The following is a 19,278-nucleotide window of genomic DNA, read 5'->3' as shown; positions in this document are numbered from 1 at the left end:
TTGCCGTAACTAAGACATCCGAACTGTTTGGTGTTTCAAGACGCACAATATCGGAGATTTATTATATAGGAAAAGGATCATCCTCTACGTCACAATGCGGACGAAAGCGTGTGTTTAGTGATCGTGAAGGATGGTCATTGAAGTGGATTGTGACGAAAAATAAGAGCATGAGAGCTGCAATAATTACTGCAGAACTCTATATCGCTCTCGAACACCGTGAGCACCACACCAAAACACCACGAAGAGAGCTCTATAAGGTGGGAGTTTCGGGGCCAGCTGGAATTCCAGAAATCACATATCAGTGATGCAAATGCCCATAACAAGAAAACGTGGTGCTGAAGTCATAAAACCTGGAATGTGGAACAATGAAACAAAGACATTCGGTCGGATGAGTCTTGTTTCACATCGTTTACCACTTTCGGCTGAGCTACGACTCACGAGTGAAATATGGTATGAGTTCGATGAAGATTTGGGCAATCTTTAACCTGGTACTCTGTGGTACCCGTGCGTACTCTGAAAGGTGGAAATACTACAATGTTTGTTCCCCAATGGTGATGCTGTGTTCCAAGACAACAGGGCCGCTGTTTGCACAGTTCTCATCGTCCAGGACTAGTTCTCTGAGCACGAGGATGAATTGTCACATCTTCCCCTGATCACCACAGTCACCAGATCTCAATATTATTTAGCCTTTGTGGTCTACTTCGGAGAGAAGGGTTTGTGATTGCTATCCACCTCCGTCATCGTTATGCGAACTGGACATTATTTTGCAGGAAGACTGGAATAAGATTCCCTTGAAAATCATACAGGAGCTGTGATTATTCATTCCGAGACGAATTGAAGCTGTTTTTAATGCTAACTGTTTTCCTACACTGTAATAGGCACGGTAAAATGTGGCGTTTGTGACGTTTCCATATTTTTGGCCACACCCTGTTGGTGCACACATACTGCAGCTTCCATTGTAAATAGTGTGCTTCTGAATAGAGCAGGCAGGTTGAAGGTAAGTGAGACATTAAGAGTGTACTTGGACGGTTAGATAATTGGTCTTCTACGAATAGTACGAGGATCCAACAACGTCTGTCAGTAAATGTGATGTTACTAGTGAACAATTTCGTGAAGTGAGGAAACTTCCAGAGTATGTAGAAAACAGAAACGGCCTACTGTATTCTGTCTGTCTGAATTTCAGTTATATTTAGAGAACTGAAGACCTGTTTGGAAGATTTATAGATCAGGAACAGCCGACTGACAGTTTTGTATCGAAAACTGAAATATAGTGGCCGAAACTAAAAGTGTAACGTACGTACAAGTGCTACTAAAAATGAATAAAAAGCTATTGCAGAACAAAGTGACTTGCATCTTAGTAGAGCTGTTTGCATCACGCAGATCAACGCCTTGTTGTCTGGAAGGAAACGAACGAATTGACAAGAAAAATACGTACGCAAAGCAGTTATGTTACGTACTGTACCGGGTGATCAAAAAGTCAGTATAAATTTTAAAACTGAATAAATCACGGTATAATGTAGATAGAGAGGTACAAATTGACACACATGCTTGGAATGACGGGGTTTTATTAGAACAAAAAAATACAAAAGTTAAAAAAATGTCCGACAGATGGCGCTTCATCTGATCAGAATAGCAATAATTAGCATAACAAAGTAAGACAAAGCAAAGATGATGTTCTTTACAGGAAATGCTCAATATGTCCACCATCATTCCTCAACAGTAGCTGTAGTCGAGGAATAATGTTGTGAACAGCACTGTAAAACATGTCCGGAGTTAGGGTGAGGCATTGGCGTCGGATGTTGTATTTCAACATCGCTAGAGATGTCGGTCGATCACGATACACTTGCGACTTCAGGTAACCCCAAAGCCAATAATCGCACGGACTGAGGTCTGGGGACCTGGGAGGCCAAACATGACGAAAGTGGCGGCTGAGCATACGATCATCACCAAACGACGCGCGCAAGAGGTCTTTCACGCGCCATCTGTCGGACACTTTGTGAAGTTTTTTTTCTGTTTGGTTCTAATAAAACCCCATGTCATTCCAAGCATGTGTGTCAATTTTTACATCTCTATCTACATTATTCCATGGCTTATTAAGTTTTCAAATTTACACTGACTTTTTGATCACCCTGTATATAGAAAGTCCTGTGAACGCGCCCGAATGGCAACAGAACACTGTTTACCATACCCTGGTTAGACCATTCGCTAGTCCCATATTTGGCTATGAAGGAACGTGAACTACAGCAATCCTTTTGGTCGAGCTGTGTATATCTGCTGCCTAGTACGCTGCCCACGTGTGTAGCGCATCTGCAAAAAGTGAAGAAAATGGACATCGCAGAGTACCCCGACATCCTCCCAAGAGAACAGCCTCCCAAGAGAACAGCCACCCTTTGGCAGCTAGCCTAAACAGTGCCGCGCTGCAAAGTGGGACCTCCTCTCGAGTGAAGCAGATGTGTACGAATGCAGCCAGTTTCCAGATCAGTGAACCTGCTGCTGTGGCGCCTGTTGAATGAACCTTGTACACTAGAAGATTTTTAGCAGTTAAGTCAATTCGGTCACAGTTTTTAAACAACTTATTTAATCGGGCATGGAAATAACAAAAAATATTTTGGCAACGTAGCACATTTCCATGTCTTCATCTAGGGTGGTAGTATGTAACGAGAACTTTATTTAGTGTAGCCAATCCCTGTAACATTGAGTGCCACGATAAATGTGCTCAGAGGAGGACGCGGTGTGCGGGGAGTCCCTTGGCGCCGAGCCCGGTGACGCGGAAGCTGCAGCCGGCCATAGGCAGGCGCTCTAGCTCTTCACGGGTCATGCCGTCGAACGCCGACGTGACGAACAACTCGTCGAGGCCGGCGCCGCCCCACGCCACTGACGTCACGTTCAGTGCCGGGATGTCCACCCGCTGCAGCAACTTGCCACTGCCCGGATCCACCTGGATCACCTGTAAAAAAAAAAAAAAAAAAAAAAAAAAAAAAAAAAAAAAAAAAAAAAAAAAAAAAAAAAAAACAACTATTACTGTCCTCCAATCCAAAGTTTAGCATGTACTTTCCCCGTTTCAAAACGAAAATTTTTTAAACGAATGTTGGTAGATTAAGCAATTGTAGTTATTCTACCTGCAAAATATTAACGCGAATTCTTTACAGACGAATGGAAAAACTGATAGAAGCCGACCTCGGGGAAGATCAGTTTGGATTCCGTAGAAATGTTGGAACACGTGTGGCAATACTGACCCTACAACTTGTCTTAGAAGAAAGATTAAGGAAAGACAAACCTACGTTTCTAGCATTTGTAGACTTAGAGAACGCTTTTGACAATGTTGATTGGAATACTCTCTTTCAAATTCTAAAGGTGGCAGGGGTAAAATACAGGGAGCGAAAGGCTATATACAATTTGTACAGAAAGCAGATGGCAGTTATAAGGGTCGAGGGGTATGAAAGGGAAGCAGTGGTTGGGAAGGGAGTGAGACAGGGTTGTAGCCTATCCCCAATGTTATTCAATCTGCATATTGAGCATGCAGTAAAGGAAACAAAAGAAAAGTTCGGAGTAGGTATTAAAATCCATGGAGATGAAATAAAAACTTTGAGGTTCGCCGATGACATTGTAATTCTGTCAGAAACAGCAAAGGACTTGGAAGAACAGTTGAACGGAATGGACAGTGTCTTGAAAGGAGGATATAAGATGAACATCAACAAAAGCAAAACGAGGATAATGGAATTTAGTCGAATTAAGTCGGGTGATGCTGAGGGAATTAGATTAGGAAATGAGACACTTGAAGTAGTAAAGGAGTTTTGCTATTTGGGGAGCAAAATAACTGATGATGGTCGAAGTAGAGAGGATATAAAATGTAGACTGGCAATGGCAAGGAAAGCGTTTCTGAAGAAGAGAAATTTATTAACATGGAGTATAGATTTAAATGTCAGGAAGTCGTTTCTGAAAGTATTTGTATGGAGTGTAGCCATGTATGGAAGTGAAACATGGACGATAAATAGTGTGGACAAGAAGAGAATAGAAGCTTTCGAAATGTGGTGCTACAGAAGAATGCTGAAGATTAGATGGGTAGATCACACACCTAATGAGGAGGTATTGAATAGAATTGGGGAGAAGAGAAGCTTGTGGCACAACTTGACTAGAAGAAGGGATCAGTTGGTAGGACATGTTCTGAGGCATCGAAGAATCACCAATTTAGCACTGGAGGGCAGCGTGGAGGGTAAAAATCGAAGAGGGAGACCAAGAGATGAATACACTAAGCAGATTCAGAAGGATGTAGGTTGCAGTAGGTATTGGGAGATGAAGAAGCTTGCACAGGATAGAGTAGCATGGAGAGCTGCATCAAACCAGTCTCAGGACTGAAGACCACCACAACAACAACAACAGTTATTCTACAGTATCTGACCAGCAGTACCTGGACACTTATTAGGGTGTGTCCACCATTCGTCTTTATGGCTGCTTTAACTCAGCTGGGAACATTTTAAACTGGGTGTCTGAATGTCGATGGAGGAAAGTGAAGAGCCGAAACCAAACATGGTTGTGATGTTGGACTTGGGGTCTGTAGCGAAGTCGACGTTTTAACTCATCCCAAAGGTTTTCCACTGGGTTCAGGTCGGACTCTCGGCAAACAGTCCAATTCGGAAATGTTGTTGTCCACAGACCATTTCCTTACATATGATGCTTAAGGACAGGGTGCACTGTCATGCTGGTACAAATAATCATCGTCTCCAAACTGTTCCTCTACTGTTGTTGTTGTTGTGGCCTTCAGTCGGAAGACTGGTTCGATGCAGCTCTTCATGCTACTCAACCCTGTGAATTTTGGATAAATGACAGCATCGGTCGGAGATACTGGAATCCTTTATTTTACAGATCGATTTCGGGCACTGTGTAACCATCTTCAGTGCAGATTAGTCGAAACTTGTAGACCAGTATTGTAACGGCACAACATATTCTGTGAGGTGCAACATGTGCTGTGATTATTACTTTCTACAAATATCTTGATTTTTACTGCATACAATAATTTTTAAATTTACAGAAGAGACTATTTTGTAACCGTAGCAGTTGCCGATCCAACATACAGTTGTAGATAAGTTCACTGTACGTTGGACTGCCAACTGCTAAGATGACAAGATAGGTTCTACGGTCAATTTAAAAATTATTGTATGCAGTAAAAGTCAAGATATGTGTTGGAAGTAATCATTACAGTACATGCTCCGGATCATAGAAAATATTGTGCTATTATGATATAGGTCTACAAGGTTCGAATAATTTGCGCTGAAGATGGTCACATAGCCATCGAAATCGATATGTAAAATAAAGGATTTCAATATTTACGACTGATGCTGCCATTTATCAAAAATATATTGACAATAATATGATCGTGGTGCACACGGTTCACAATGGGATTAGGTATCAAGCCTCTTCATCCCCAAATAATTACCGTAGCCTACATCTTTCTAAATCTGCTTACTTTATTCATATCTTGGTCTCCTTCTATGATTTTTAATCCCCCCCCCCCCCCACTTTCCTCCATACTAAATGGGTGACCCCGTGATGCCTCAGAATGTGTCCTATCAACCGATCCCTTCCTTTAGTCAAGTTGTGCAACAAATTTCTTGTCTTCCTATTTCTGTTCAGTATCACCTATTTACCCGATCTACCCATCTAATCTTCAGCATACTTAGCATTCTTCTGTAACACCACATTCCAAAAGCCAGTAATCACTTCTTGTCTAAATTGCTTATTGTCCATGTTTCACTCCCATGCGTAGCTACAAATGGTTTCAGAAAATACTTCTTAACACTTAAATCTTTATTAGATGGTTACAAATTCTTCTTCAGAAACGCTTTTGTTGCCATTGCGAGTCTACATTTTATATTCTTTCTACAGCAATCATCAGTTCTGCTTGCTAGAAATATCCTGCAAGCGCTCCACCAGGCCATTTCGCTCGGAGGACGCTAAATTAATACGACACCACTGCCCGCCGATCTGACTGGCCTGCGTATCTTTTCAAGTAACCACACTTAAAGCTTAGCATGCCGTTCATGGCTCAACAGACACCTCAAATTAAATATCCTGCAAGCGCTCCACCAGGCCATCCCACTCAGAGGACGCTAAATTAATACGACACCACTGCCCGCCGATCTGACTGGCCTCCACATCTTTTCAAGTGGCCGCACTCAGAGCTTAGCGTGCCACTCACGGGTCAACAGACACCTCACATTTAATATCCTGCAAGCGCTCCACCAGGCCATTTCGCTCAGAGGACGCTAAATTGATATGACCCCACTGCCCGCCAATCTGACTGGCCTCCACATCTTTTCAATTGGCCGCACTCAGAGCTTACCATGCCGCTCACGGCTCAACAGACACCTCAAATTTAATATCCTGCAAGCACTCCACTAGACCATTTCGCTCAAAGGACGCTAAATTAATACAACGCCATTACCCGCTCATTTGACTGGCCTGCGTATCTTTTCAAGTGGCCGCACTCAGAGCTTAGCGTGCTACTCACGGCTCAACAGACATCTCACATTTAATATCCTGCAAGCACTCCACCACGCCATTTCGCTCAGAGGACGCTAAATTGATACGACCCCACTGCCCGCCGATCTGACTGGCCTCCACATCTTTTCAAGTGGCCGCACTCAGAGCTTACCATGCTGCTCACGGCTCAACAGACACCTCAAATTTAATATCCTGCAAGCACTCCACCAGACCACTTCGCTCAAAGGACGCTAAATTAATACGACGCCACTGCCTGCTGATCTGACTGGCCTGCGTATCTTTTCAAGTGGCCGCACTCAGAGCTTAGAGTGCCGCTCATGGCTCAACAGAATCCTCTAATTTAATATGCTGCAAGCGCTCCACCAGGCCATTTCGATCAGAGGATGCTAAATTGACACGACGCCACTGCCTGCCGATCTGACTGGCCTGCACATCTTTTCAAGTGGCCGCACTCAGAGCTTAGCGTGCCACTCACGGGTCAACAGACACGTCACATTTAATATCCTGCAAGCGCTCCACCAGGCCATTTCGCTCAGAGGACGCTAAATTGATATGACCCCACTGCCCGCCAATCTGACTGGCCTCCACATCTTTTCAATTGGCCGCACTCAGAGCTTACCATGCCGCTCACGGCTCAACAGACACCTCAAATTTAATATCCTGCAAGCACTCCACTAGACCATTTCGCTCAAAGGACGCTAAATTAATACAACGCCATTACCCGCTCATTTGACTGGCCTGCGTATCTTTTCAAGTGGCCGCACTCAGAGCTTAGCGTGCTACTCACGGCTCAACAGACATCTCACATTTAATATCCTGCAAGCACTCCACCAGGCCATTTCGCTCAGAGGACGCTAAATTGATACGACCCCACTGCCCGCCGATCTGACTGGCCTCCACATCTTTTCAAGTGGCCGCACTCAGAGCTTACCATGCTGCTCACGGCTCAACAGACACCTCAAATTTAATATCCTGCAAGCACTCCACTAGACCATTTCGCTCAAAGGACGCTAAATTAATACAACGCCATTACCCGCTCATTTGACTGGCCTGCGTATCTTTTCAAGTGGCCGCACTCAGAGCTTAGCGTGCTACTCACGGCTCAACAGACATCTCACATTTAATATCCTGCAAGCACTCCACCAGGCCATTTCGCTCAGAGGACGCTAAATTGATACGACCCCACTGCCCGCCGATCTGACTGGCCTCCACATCTTTTCAAGTGGCCGCACTCAGAGCTTACCATGCTGCTCACGGCTCAACAGACACCTCAAATTTAATATCCTGCAAGCACTCCACTAGACCATTTCGCTCAAAGGACGCTAAATTAATACAACGCCATTACCCGCTCATTTGACTGGCCTGCGTATCTTTTCAAGTGGCCGCACTCAGAGCTTAGCGTGCTACTCACGGCTCAACAGACATCTCACATTTAATATCCTGCAAGCACTCCACCAGGCCATTTCGCTCAGAGGACGCTAAATTGATACGACCCCACTGCCCGCCGATCTGACTGGCCTCCACATCTTTTCAAGTGGCCGCACTCAGAGCTTACCATGCTGCTCACGGCTCAACAGACACCTCAAATTTAATATCCTGCAAGCACTCCACTAGACCATTTCGCTCAAAGGACGCTAAATTAATATAACGCCATTACCCGCTCATTTGACTGGCCTGCGTATCTTTTCAAGTGGCCGCACTCAGAGCTTAGCGTGCTACTCACGGCTCAACAGACATCTCACATTTAATATCCTGCAAGCACTACACCAGGCCATTTCGCTCAGAGGACGCTAAATTGATACGACCCCAATGCCCGCCAGTCTGACTGGCCTGCACAACTTTTCAAGTGGCCACAGGCAGAGCTTAGCGTGCCACTCACGGCTCAACAGACATCTCACATTTAATGTCCTACAAGTGCTCCACCACGCCATCTCGCTCAGAGGACGCCAAATTGATACGACCCCACTGACTGGCCTGCGTATCTTTTCAAGTGGCCGCACTCAGAGCTTAGCGTGCCACTCATGGCTCAACAGACATCTCACATTTAATATCCTGCAAGCACTCCACCAGGCCATTTCGCTCAGAGGACGCTAAATTGATACGACCCCAATGCCCGCCAGTCTGACTGGCCTGCACAACTTTTCAAGTGGCCACAGGCAGAGCTTAGCATGCTGCGCACGGCTCAACAGACACCTCAAATTTAATATCCTGCAAGCTCTCCACCACGCCATTTCGCTCAAAGGATGATAAATTAATACGACGCCACTGCTCGCCGATCTGAGTGGCCTGTGCATCTTTTCAAGTGGCCGTACTCAGAGCTTCGCGCCAGATGCTGGGCATCTATAGACCTACCATCATTAGTATCGACCGTTGGCGCGACGATACATTGAGGTAGCATGATGCTGCTAAACATTACTAATGTTCACAGACAACTATAGTGTATCAGCATTAATGACTATTTGTTTCTATCAAGAATACTACTCTCATTTATACAGTGAGGTGACAAAAGTCAAGGGATAGCGATATGCACATGCTTGTAGTATCGTGTATTCAAGGTGTAAAAGGGCAGTGCACTGGCGGAGCTGTCATTTACACTCAGGCGATTCATGTGAGAAGATTCCTAGGTAATTACGGGCGCATGACGGGAACTGATGGACATTGAATGCTGAATGGTAATCGGTGCTAGACGCATGGGTCATTCTATTTCGGAAATCGTTAGGGAATTCAATATTCCGAGATCCACAGTGTCAAGAGTGTGCCGAGAACACCACAGTTCAAGCATTATTACGTCTCACCGCGGACAGTGCAGTGGCCGACGGCCTTCACTTAACGACCGAGAGCCTCGGCGTCTGCGTAGAGTCGTCAGTGCTGACAGACAAGCAGCATTGCGTGAAATAACCGCAGAAATCCATGTGGAACGTACGACGAACGGATCTATTAGGACAGTGCGTCGAAATTTGGTGTTATTGGGCTATGGCAGCATACGACGTACGCGAGTGCCTTTGCTAATAGCACGACATTGCCTGCTCTCGTGGCCATATCGGTTGGACCCTAGACGACTGGAAAACCGTGGTCAGTTCAGATAAGTTCTGATATCAGTTGGTGAGGCTGACAGTAGCGTTTTGTCAACAAATCAGTGTGCAAGATGGTGGTGGCTCCATAATGATTCAAATGGTTCAAATGGCTCTGAACACTATGGGACTCAACTGCTGTGGTCATAAGTCCCCTAGAACTTAGAACTACTTAAACCTAACTAACCTAAGGACATCACACACATCCATGCCCGAGGCAGGATTCGAACCTGCGACCGTAGCGGTCGTGCGGTTCCAGACTGTAGCGCCTTTAACCGCTCGGCCACTCCGGCCGGCAGGCTCCATAATGGTGTGAGCTGTGTTCACATGGGACCAACTGGGTCCTCTGGTCAACTGAACCGATCATTGACTGGAAATGGTTATGTTCGACTATGGGAGATTGCAGCCGTTCAACGAAGCAATTTTTATGGATGACAATGGGCCATGTACCCAGCCAAAATTGTTCTCGGTTGTTTTGAAGAACATTCTGGACAATTCGAGTAAATGATGTGGCCACCCAGATCGGCCGACATGAATTCCATAGAAATTTGTAGGACATAATCGAGAGGTCAGTTCATGCACAAAATCCTGCATTGGCAACATTTTCACAATTTTTGACGGCTATAGAGTCAGCGTGGCTCAATATTTCTGCATGGAACTTCCAACGACTTTGAGTCCACGCCACGTCAAGTTGATGCACCACACCAGGAAAAAGGAGGTCCGACATGATATAAAGAAGTATCCCATGACTTTTATCATCTCAGTGTAATAAGGCAACAGTGTATTTTACGTCTATGGTTCTGTAGATGAATCCACAACTACGAACATAATTTCCCCAACTGATATCTGGTTTGATATTGTACCACTCATTCCGAGTTCTACCCAAAAGCTCCAAGAGCCTAATGTCCACGTCCCATTATAATGTACATTGTCATAATTTGGTCTGCATATACCAAATTTAGCCACATATTTTAAGTATAACAGAGATTTAAACATTCCAATATTTTCTTAAGCAGCGGCTTATTCAACTGCCAAACCATAGAGGAGGTTGCTCCCACTGAGAGCTTGAGTAGGATGTACACTATCTGATCATAAGCATCCGCACATCTATTAATGGACATTAGTATGGGGTGTGTCCAAGCTTCGCATTTGTGATGGCTTGAACTCTGCTGGGGACAGCTTACATGAGGTGGTTGTGGAGGAAGGACAGTCCAATCTTCCTCAAGAGTGGACACCAAAGGAGGTAGTGATGTTAGAGGATGGGGTCTGGACCAAGAAAACGTTTAAACTCATCCCAGAAGTATTCCCCGGGGTTCAGGTCTGGACTATGGGCACGCCAGTCCATTTCCACGACTATTTTTGTCAACAAACAATTGCCTCACAGATGCTGCTTTACCATAGGGTGCATGGTCATGCTGATACAATCAATCACCGTCTCCTATTCCTCCATTTTACGAAATACAAAATGCTGTAAAATGTATTCATATCCTTCCACATTTATCGTTTTCTTATGCGCAATAAGCGGTCCACACTCAGTCCACGAAAAACACCCATTTACCGTAAGATCATCTCCGTTGTAGTTCACTGTTGGCCTTCCACATGACGCCATGTAATGTTGTCCAGGCATTCGGCAAACCCTAACCCTTCCATTGGATTGCCACTGGGTACAACGTCATCATCATGTCAAAAAAATTACTTTTTTCCAGCTATCCACTGTCCAGTGGTGTCGCTTTTTACGCCACTTCAAGCGTCGCTTAGCATTGATTACAGAAATGTGAGGGTTATGAGGATCTGCTCAGCCACTTTACCCCATTCACCCCAGTCACTGTGCTAGCTAGCCTTTTGATAGCACTTTGGAACTCACGAGTTATGCCGTCAGCTGATTTCATACAATTTTTTAAATCCATCCTCCGCAGTTCTCGACGGTTCCTGTACATGAGGTGTTGGTTTAGCTGTGGTTGTACCTTGGCGTTTTCGCATCACTACTACATCAACAACAGTTGACAGCTTTAGAAGCAGCTTTAGAATGGTTGAAATGTCCCTGATGGATTTGTTACTCAGATAATATCCAATGACTCGTTCATATTCGCTGTCACGGAGCTCACGTGGCCAACCCAGTCCACCGTTACTGCTTCTCTACTGACAACACAGTACCCCACGCCTCCTTATGACCGAGCGAGGTGGCGCAGTGGTTAGCACACTGGACTCGCTTTCGGGAGGACGACGGTTCAATCCCGCGTCTGGCTATCCTGATTTAGGATTTCCGTGATTTCCCTAAATCGCTCCAGGCAAACGCTGGGATGGTTCCTTTGAAAGGGCACGGCCGGCTTCCTTCCCCGTCCTTTCCTAATCCAGTGAGACCGATGACCTCGCAGTTTGGTCTCTTCCCCCAAACAAACCAACCAACCAAGCCTCCTTATGCAGGGTGCTGATTTTAAATGAAGACATTGAAATATCTCGAAAACTACACACCGGGTCAAAAAAAGTTGTAATTCGAATTGGACTGTTTCGGAGGTGGACACCCAACCATATTACACGCATCCTGTCACCCCACCCCGAGCGTCGGTGGCAGGGGGTGACTTTGAAATCTTCAATGGGACCCGCGTTTTAGTTGCGGGTTTTGATTCTACGGCAAAATCTACATACGTTTTGTCTGAAGCATTATCTTCGTTTCGCCACAGATGGCGCTGGAATCGGAGGAATAGGAATGGGTACACAGTCGTAATTTACGACATGCTACCCAATGGCCCTTGAATATTCAGTAGCACGTGGGATCCCACCTCCACGCTGCGAGGGTAGGACAGGCCAGTATTTCATAATTTCTAACTGGAAACCCCATTCGCAACGTTGTATTCCTCCGACATACCGAACAGGAGACTACTCGACGCGCCACCCCACATGTAGCGATGTAAGACGTAAAAGGCAGCACATTACGACCGGAGCTCACATATCGTGCAGACGCAGAACATAGCGGCTCTAAACATTGCAATACTTGGCCAGTGCCGGCCGAAGTGGCCATGCGGTTCTAGGCGCTGCAGTCTGGAACCGCGAGACCACTACGGTCACAGGTTCGAATCCTGCCTCTGGCACGGATGTGTGTGATGTCCTTAAGTTAGTTAAGTTTAACTAGTTCTAAGTTCTAGGGGACTAATGACCTCCGAAGTTGAGTCCCATAGTGCTCAGAGCCATTTGAACCATTTTTTGAACTTGGCCAGTGTTTATTGCCTGCACACCTACGTATCATTTGGAGAACAGACTTGGAAGTGCATGATGAACGTTGCAACCACAGACGAAAAATTGAAATGATCCTGATTTATGAAGAATGTAGGAGAAACGCTGAGGCTGCTGTAACCTTGTATGCCGAGCGTTTTCCAGAGAAAGCCCGCCCTCGTTCGTTCTTTTACTAGGTTGCGAACGCTTTTATATCTGATGGCAGCGTACAGAGCGACAAAAAGAAACGAAGCAATTGTGTTACAGGAGAAGCTCATGTAACAACTGCACTAGCGGCAGCGCACCACAACAAACGGATAAGCGCCCGGCAATAACACCGCGGTTCCGGTATATCCGTAGGTAGCATTGTTACGACATTGCGTCGTCGCACGTATCACCCACACCACGTGTCTCTACATCATGACCTTCACGGCATCGCTTTCCACAACCGGATGGTGTTTTGTGAGTGGGCACGTCAACAAATGGAACGACCTCCACGTTCTTTGCCGAGGTACTATTTTCCGACGAGTCTACATTCACAAATCATGATAGCGTAAGCGGCATAACACGCGTTACTAGAGCGTAGACAATCCCCAATTGTTACAGAAAGTTAACCATCATAGTCTTTGGTCGGCTAACGCATGGTGTGGCATCATGCGGAACAAACTCATTGGTCCGTATTTTATCGACGGCACGTTGAATAGACGCAAATATTGAACGTTTTTGAAACAGGAACTACCGGTACTCCTGCGTGACATTGCCCTGGACGTTCGACAACGTATATGGTTTCAGCATGACGGTCACCCAGCGCATTACGCAACTGAAGCACGGGAGGTATTAGACAGTGGTTGCATTCGTCGGTGGATCGGCAGAGGTGGCCTATTAATTGGTCTGCGACATCACCGGAATTGATGTCGTCGGATTTCTTTCTGTGGGGAAATGTAAAAGATAAGGCGTACCAGCATGTGCCAACAGGCCGTGAAGACATGGTCGAACGCTTCACAAACGCCTTTGTTGACATTCCCGCAGATATGCTTCTGTTCTGTGTATAGTCATTTGAAAAGCGAATCAGGAAGTGTACTGAAGTTGGCGGTATTACATATGAACACTTACTACAATACGAAAAGAAGAGTAATGTTCGCTTTGAGCCACGGCAACTGTGGCACGTCGAGTAGTCTCCTGCTCGATATATCGGATGACGGTTGGTCAGTTGATTTGGGGAGGGGACCAAACAGCCAGGTCATCGGTCCCATCGGATTGTGTCAAGGATGGGCAAGGAAATCAGCCGTGCCCTATCAAAGAAACCATCCCGGAATTTGCCTGAAGCGATTTAGAGAAATCACGGAAAACCTAAATCAGGATGGTCGGACGTGGGTTTGAACCGTCGTCCTCCCGAATGCGATTCCAGTGTGCTAACCACTGCACCTCACTCGGTACATGTCGGAGGAATGCAACTTTGCGAATGGGGTTTCCAGTTAGTTAGAAGTAATGAAATACTGGCCTGTCATAGCCTCGCAGCATGGAGGTGGGGTCTCACGTGCCATTAGATATCGAAGGGCCACTGAGTAGCACACCGTAAATTACGACTGTGTACTCATTTCGGTTCCTCCAATTACAGCGCCATCTGCGGTGAAACTAAGAAAATGCTTCAGACAAAATGTATGTAGATTTTGCCGTAGAATCGTAATCTGCAACAAAAACAGGGGTTGCCATTGAAGATTTCAAAGTTGCCCCCTGCCGCCCAAGCACTGGGTGGGTGGAGGTCGAATGTAGCATCGTTGTATGTCCTCCTCCGAGACAAACAAATTGGAATTATAGCTTTTTTTAACCCGCTGTATAGGTTTCGAAATATTTCAATGTATTCACTTAAAATGAACACCCTGTATATAGACGGGTGCGGCCCTGGTGACATTTAATGGTCAATTTCGCACTACATAGTGTGTCCAGATAGTTTTGATAAGACAGTGTACTCCATACCATATGGTGGTTACAGCACGTCGGTGGTGTGAAGGGTTGGTCGCTGCGTAAGACACATAGATCACATAGAGGATGATCCGCAGTAAGGGTGCCAAACAGTCATTATTTAAAGAATAAAAATCAGTATTAATAAGCCATGCTACGTAGAAAACATCAGGAGAAGTCAGTCATTAGCCATAATTATTGTGGCATTATTACAATGCAGTAGATTTCAAGGTTTTGCTGAATTGATGTCGAGAGTAAAGTCGCCATAGAATATTCGAGAAGGTACGAAATCGTGTGAGTTACATAGTAGGCTTTATAGCGCGCCAAGTGCATCGGTCGGCGTTTAGACTTGATGCAGCCGCTCTCCTATCAGGGGAGACACTTTGTCAGTTTGCCGCATGAGTGCAACACCGACTCGTACATCATTAGAACGAACTTTTACGCGGAGTAGGTAGAAAACTGTCGAAATGCTTACTGACGAAGCTAACCTGCTTGCCTCCCTCAATGAAAATGATTTGTCCATGTTATGTGTGCCGGCCGCGGTGGTCTAGCGGTTCTAGGCGCTCAGTCCGGAACCGCGTGACTGCTACGGTCGCAGGTTCGAATCCTGCCTCGGGCATGGATGTGTGTGATGTCCTTAGGTTAGTTAGGTTTAAGTAGTTCTACGTTCTAGGGGACTGATGACCACAGATGTTAAGTCCCATAGTGCTCAGAGCCGTTTGAACCATGTTATGTGTACGGAACCAAGGTCGATATTCATAGGCGATGCGTCTGCTGCTATATAGCAATATTCGGTCTGGTGTCATAGGTATGTAGCACCACGGACGAATCACCATCAACAATGTCACATGTTCTCACTCCATGGCACATTGTGGAGAGATTTGGAATTTGACGCATGACATCGGCTCGAAGTCTGGAAATCAGGAACTTCAGGCCATCACGTTTTTTCCCTTGTCAGTCAAATACTAGAGGTGACAATTTATTTCACCACAACATGCGTTCGTGTCTAGAACCACCGCATAAAAGTTTGTTGGCGACCTGGACTACGGCAGTGAGTCTCTGCCCTAAGAGAAATGAAAATATTACCTGTTTGCCACCATAGCAGGCCACCCACAGTTTTCCGTCTGTATCAATAGTTTGGCCGTCTGGGAATCCTTCCACGCCATGTTCTTCAAAGTTGAAAACCGTCCTTCTGTTGCCTGCAAAAGAAACGCTTCCGTCAGCACAAATCTCCAATTTTAGAGGAATACAGTTAGGAGAACCATACGTTGCTTACCTATTTCAGCCTTGGTGACATCAAAGTCGAAAGCATCTATTTTTCTAGTGGGAGAATCTATATAGTACATGGTTTTGTTGTCCAGGCTCCATGCAATGCCGTTTGACACGCTGACTTTTGGTAAATGCGTCTTAGCCCTTCGGTCTTTGGAAATACTGAAAAATATTCCCCTGTCTACAATGATCTGTTTATTTATTATCGGTGCCATTGTCCCTGAAACGAAAGTAACGAGCAATTTTAAATCTCTGTTGACATACAGCTTTTAATCTTTGGAGGTGCCTATATACTGTACACTCTCATTCTGAAGTCATGGAGCAGGAATAAGAAATGATACGGAAACAAAGAAAAATTTCACTTTTTAAACATATATTAAAAATATTATATATGGTGTAGAAAAATTCACTCAGTCGAAATTCACAGCACGATTTCTTGAAATCGAGCAATAAAACGCTTCCAATAAAATTTCGTCCTTATCGCATTTTCGACAGAAATTGTCGTCAAAGAAGGGGAATTTGGCAACATGGTAGTGACATGTAAGTCAAGTATCTACTTTCAGTGTAGTGTAAATTGGGTTCGAATGTATTAGATTATCTATTTGACGAGTTTGGCATGTCTGTTCTAGTCCACCGCTTCACCTCATCCTTGGTCTTCCCGAAATTCTTTTGCATATTGGTGTGGTGCTTACGGGTGAAGGCAGAACCAAGCAGAACAGAAGCTGAGACAGACCAGAAACCATAGAGAAATTTAATGCGTAGTGCGAGAGGACAATGTGAACGCTAAAAAGGTAAAACAAGTCCCAAATGCAATGATTTTACTCTCATTTCTGTGTTAGTATTAAGTAACGACACATGTTTAGCGCAGGACTTGGTGTACTTAACCTATAACAACAACCTTCTGTATAGCCAGATAAGCTAAGAGTAGCAAATAATTACAAATACAGTGTTATTCAAAATGATCTAGACACATTCAAGTGATGGTAAAAAATGTTTGTATTGAGGTAAGGCATTTTATGATTATATACATGGAAACAGCAACCCAGGAAGTTTTATTGTCACAATTATCTGCAGCAACACGGCTTCCAGACCAATATAGAAGATATTTTGCGTAGTTCCTGCCGCAGTTGCAAGAGGACAAAGATAATTTCATTTTTCAACAGGATGGTGCTCTACTGCACTTCTACAACGATTTTCCTGGGTTCTTGGGTGCTGACCTACTACGACGATGGATCGACCGTACATCGGCTGGCAATCTCCAATTACTGGCACGTTCTCCGGCCCTGACATCCTATAATTTTTACCTGTGAAATTAATTATGAAGACACTGTTTTCACACATCCACACAGGCGTGGGCCGAATTGGATTACAGACTTTTTGTGTGCCGTGTGACTAACGGTTCACACACAGAACATTTGTGAACATGCCACAAAAATGTTTTGAGATGATGTTTCCATACATATAATAATATAGTACCTAACAACAATACAGACTATTATAAAATCATTTGAAAGTGTCTAGATTATTTTAAATAAACCTGTATATCTACTTCGAGAATTAAACCATTCACCACTAGTATTCTAATCCACCACTGCACAAGTTGGCCAGCTTTGTATATGGTATTGAATAAAGAGATACATGTCATACACCTGATTACATACTACGGCACTGTCATTCATTCGGGGACCATTTTCTTCAAAAAATACAGACAGAGTTGACAAAAGTATGGAAACACCATAAACATAACACATTACCATGCTTAAAACAGTGTAGGAAAACAGTTGACATTCAAAATCAGTTCCAGTGGCCTCGGAATGGATAAATACAAGTCCTGTATGGTTTTCAAGGGAATCTTATGCCACCCTTCCCGCAAAGTAGTGGCAAGTACAGGTAGCGATCGTGGATGTGAGTAGCGATCACGCAAACTTCTCTCCAGAGCAGACTACAAAGGCTCAGTGGTATTGATGTATGATGACTGTGGTGGCCAGAGAGATGCGACAAATTATCCTCGTGCTCACAAAACCAGTTCTGGACGATGAGAACTGTGTGAACAGCGGTCCTGTCGTACTGGAACACAGCATCACCACTGGGGAGCAGATATTGCACCGTGGGGTGGACATGATCAGCCGAAACGGTCACATAATCTTTGGCAGTGATATGACCTTGTAGAGTACCCATGGGGCATATGGAAAACCACGATACGGCTGCCCAAATCATCACCGAACCCCCACCATACTTCACTCTTGGCAGCAAGCAAACTACATCGTGTGCTTGGGACATAAACTCGGCCCGCCGGCCGGGGTGGCCGAGCGGTTCTAGGCGCTACAGTCTGGAACCGTGCGACCGCTGCGGTCGCAGGTTTGAATCCTTCCTCGGGCATGGATGTGTGTGATGTCTTTAGGTTAGTTAGGTTTAAGTAGTCCTAAGTTCTAGGCGACTGATGACCTCAGAAGTTAAGTCCCATAGCGCCGAGAGCCATTGGAACCATAAACTCGGCCGGAAATTGGAAACAGTGCGAAAAAACACTCATCCGATCAAATGACTTTCTTCTTTGCTCCATTAGTCCAGGTATTATGGCTTCGGCACAGGGTTTTCCCCTTGCGGGCATTTACACCACTGCTGTGGGGTTTTGGAATTCTAGCTCGCCCTGCAACTTGCAGCTTATGAATCTCCTTTTGTGTTGTTTTGGCGCTGACAGATTTCGCGATTGCGGTATTCACTTTAAAAAAAAAAAATAGTTCAAATGGCTCTGAGCACTATGGGACTTAACATCTGAGGTCATTAGTCCCCTAGAATTTAGTACTACTTAAACCTAACTAACCTAATGACATCACACACATCCATGCCCGAGGCAGGATTCGAACCTGCGACCGCAGCGGTCGCGCGGTTCCAGACTGAAGCGCCTAGAACCTCTCTGCCACACTGGCCGGCGCATTCACTTCTGCAGTGACTTTTGCATCTGTCATCTTCTTATTTTTCGTCACAATCCTCTTAACTGACCGTCTTTAATCATCACTCACCACACAATTTTGCCTGCGATTTCTCTTAGAGGATGATGTCTTTCTGCTCTCTTTGCAATCAGTACAAATCTTCGATACGGTGGCTCTTGAAACACCAAACACTTCGGCTATCTAGGTTACGCAAGCACCAATCATACGAGCACCAGCAAGACGCCCACGTTCAAATTCACTTAGCTCAGACATAATGCACTCGCAACGACACAGAACACTGATCTGACCACGACTGGCACTTGCAATGCATTGTG

The 19,278-nt window shown here is 45.1% G+C and overlaps 1 protein-coding gene across 1 annotated transcript in view; it reads right to left on the bottom strand.

Annotated features, from left to right (window-relative positions):
• Positions 1–2,648: 2,648 nt before the first annotated feature.
• LOC124556528 (regucalcin-like) overlaps positions 2,649–19,278 on the bottom strand; it is a 98,492-nt gene continuing 81,862 nt past the window's right edge. Inside the window, exons 4-6 of the mRNA XM_047130484.1 lie at positions 16,021–16,233; positions 15,831–15,943; positions 2,649–2,947 (exon numbers count right to left, since the gene is read on the bottom strand). Coding sequence (XP_046986440.1) covers positions 2,717–2,947; positions 15,831–15,943; positions 16,021–16,233 — 557 coding nt within the window. The 3' untranslated portion in view covers positions 2,649–2,716. The remainder of the gene's footprint in view (positions 2,948–15,830; positions 15,944–16,020; positions 16,234–19,278) is intronic.

This window comes from Schistocerca americana, chromosome X (genome assembly GCF_021461395.2).
Source record: "Schistocerca americana isolate TAMUIC-IGC-003095 chromosome X, iqSchAmer2.1, whole genome shotgun sequence".
NCBI classification, from domain to species: Eukaryota; Metazoa; Arthropoda; class Insecta; order Orthoptera; family Acrididae; genus Schistocerca; species Schistocerca americana.
The sequence above is the reverse complement of the archived record's forward strand: the minus strand, read 5'-3'. Positions and strand labels throughout refer to the sequence as shown.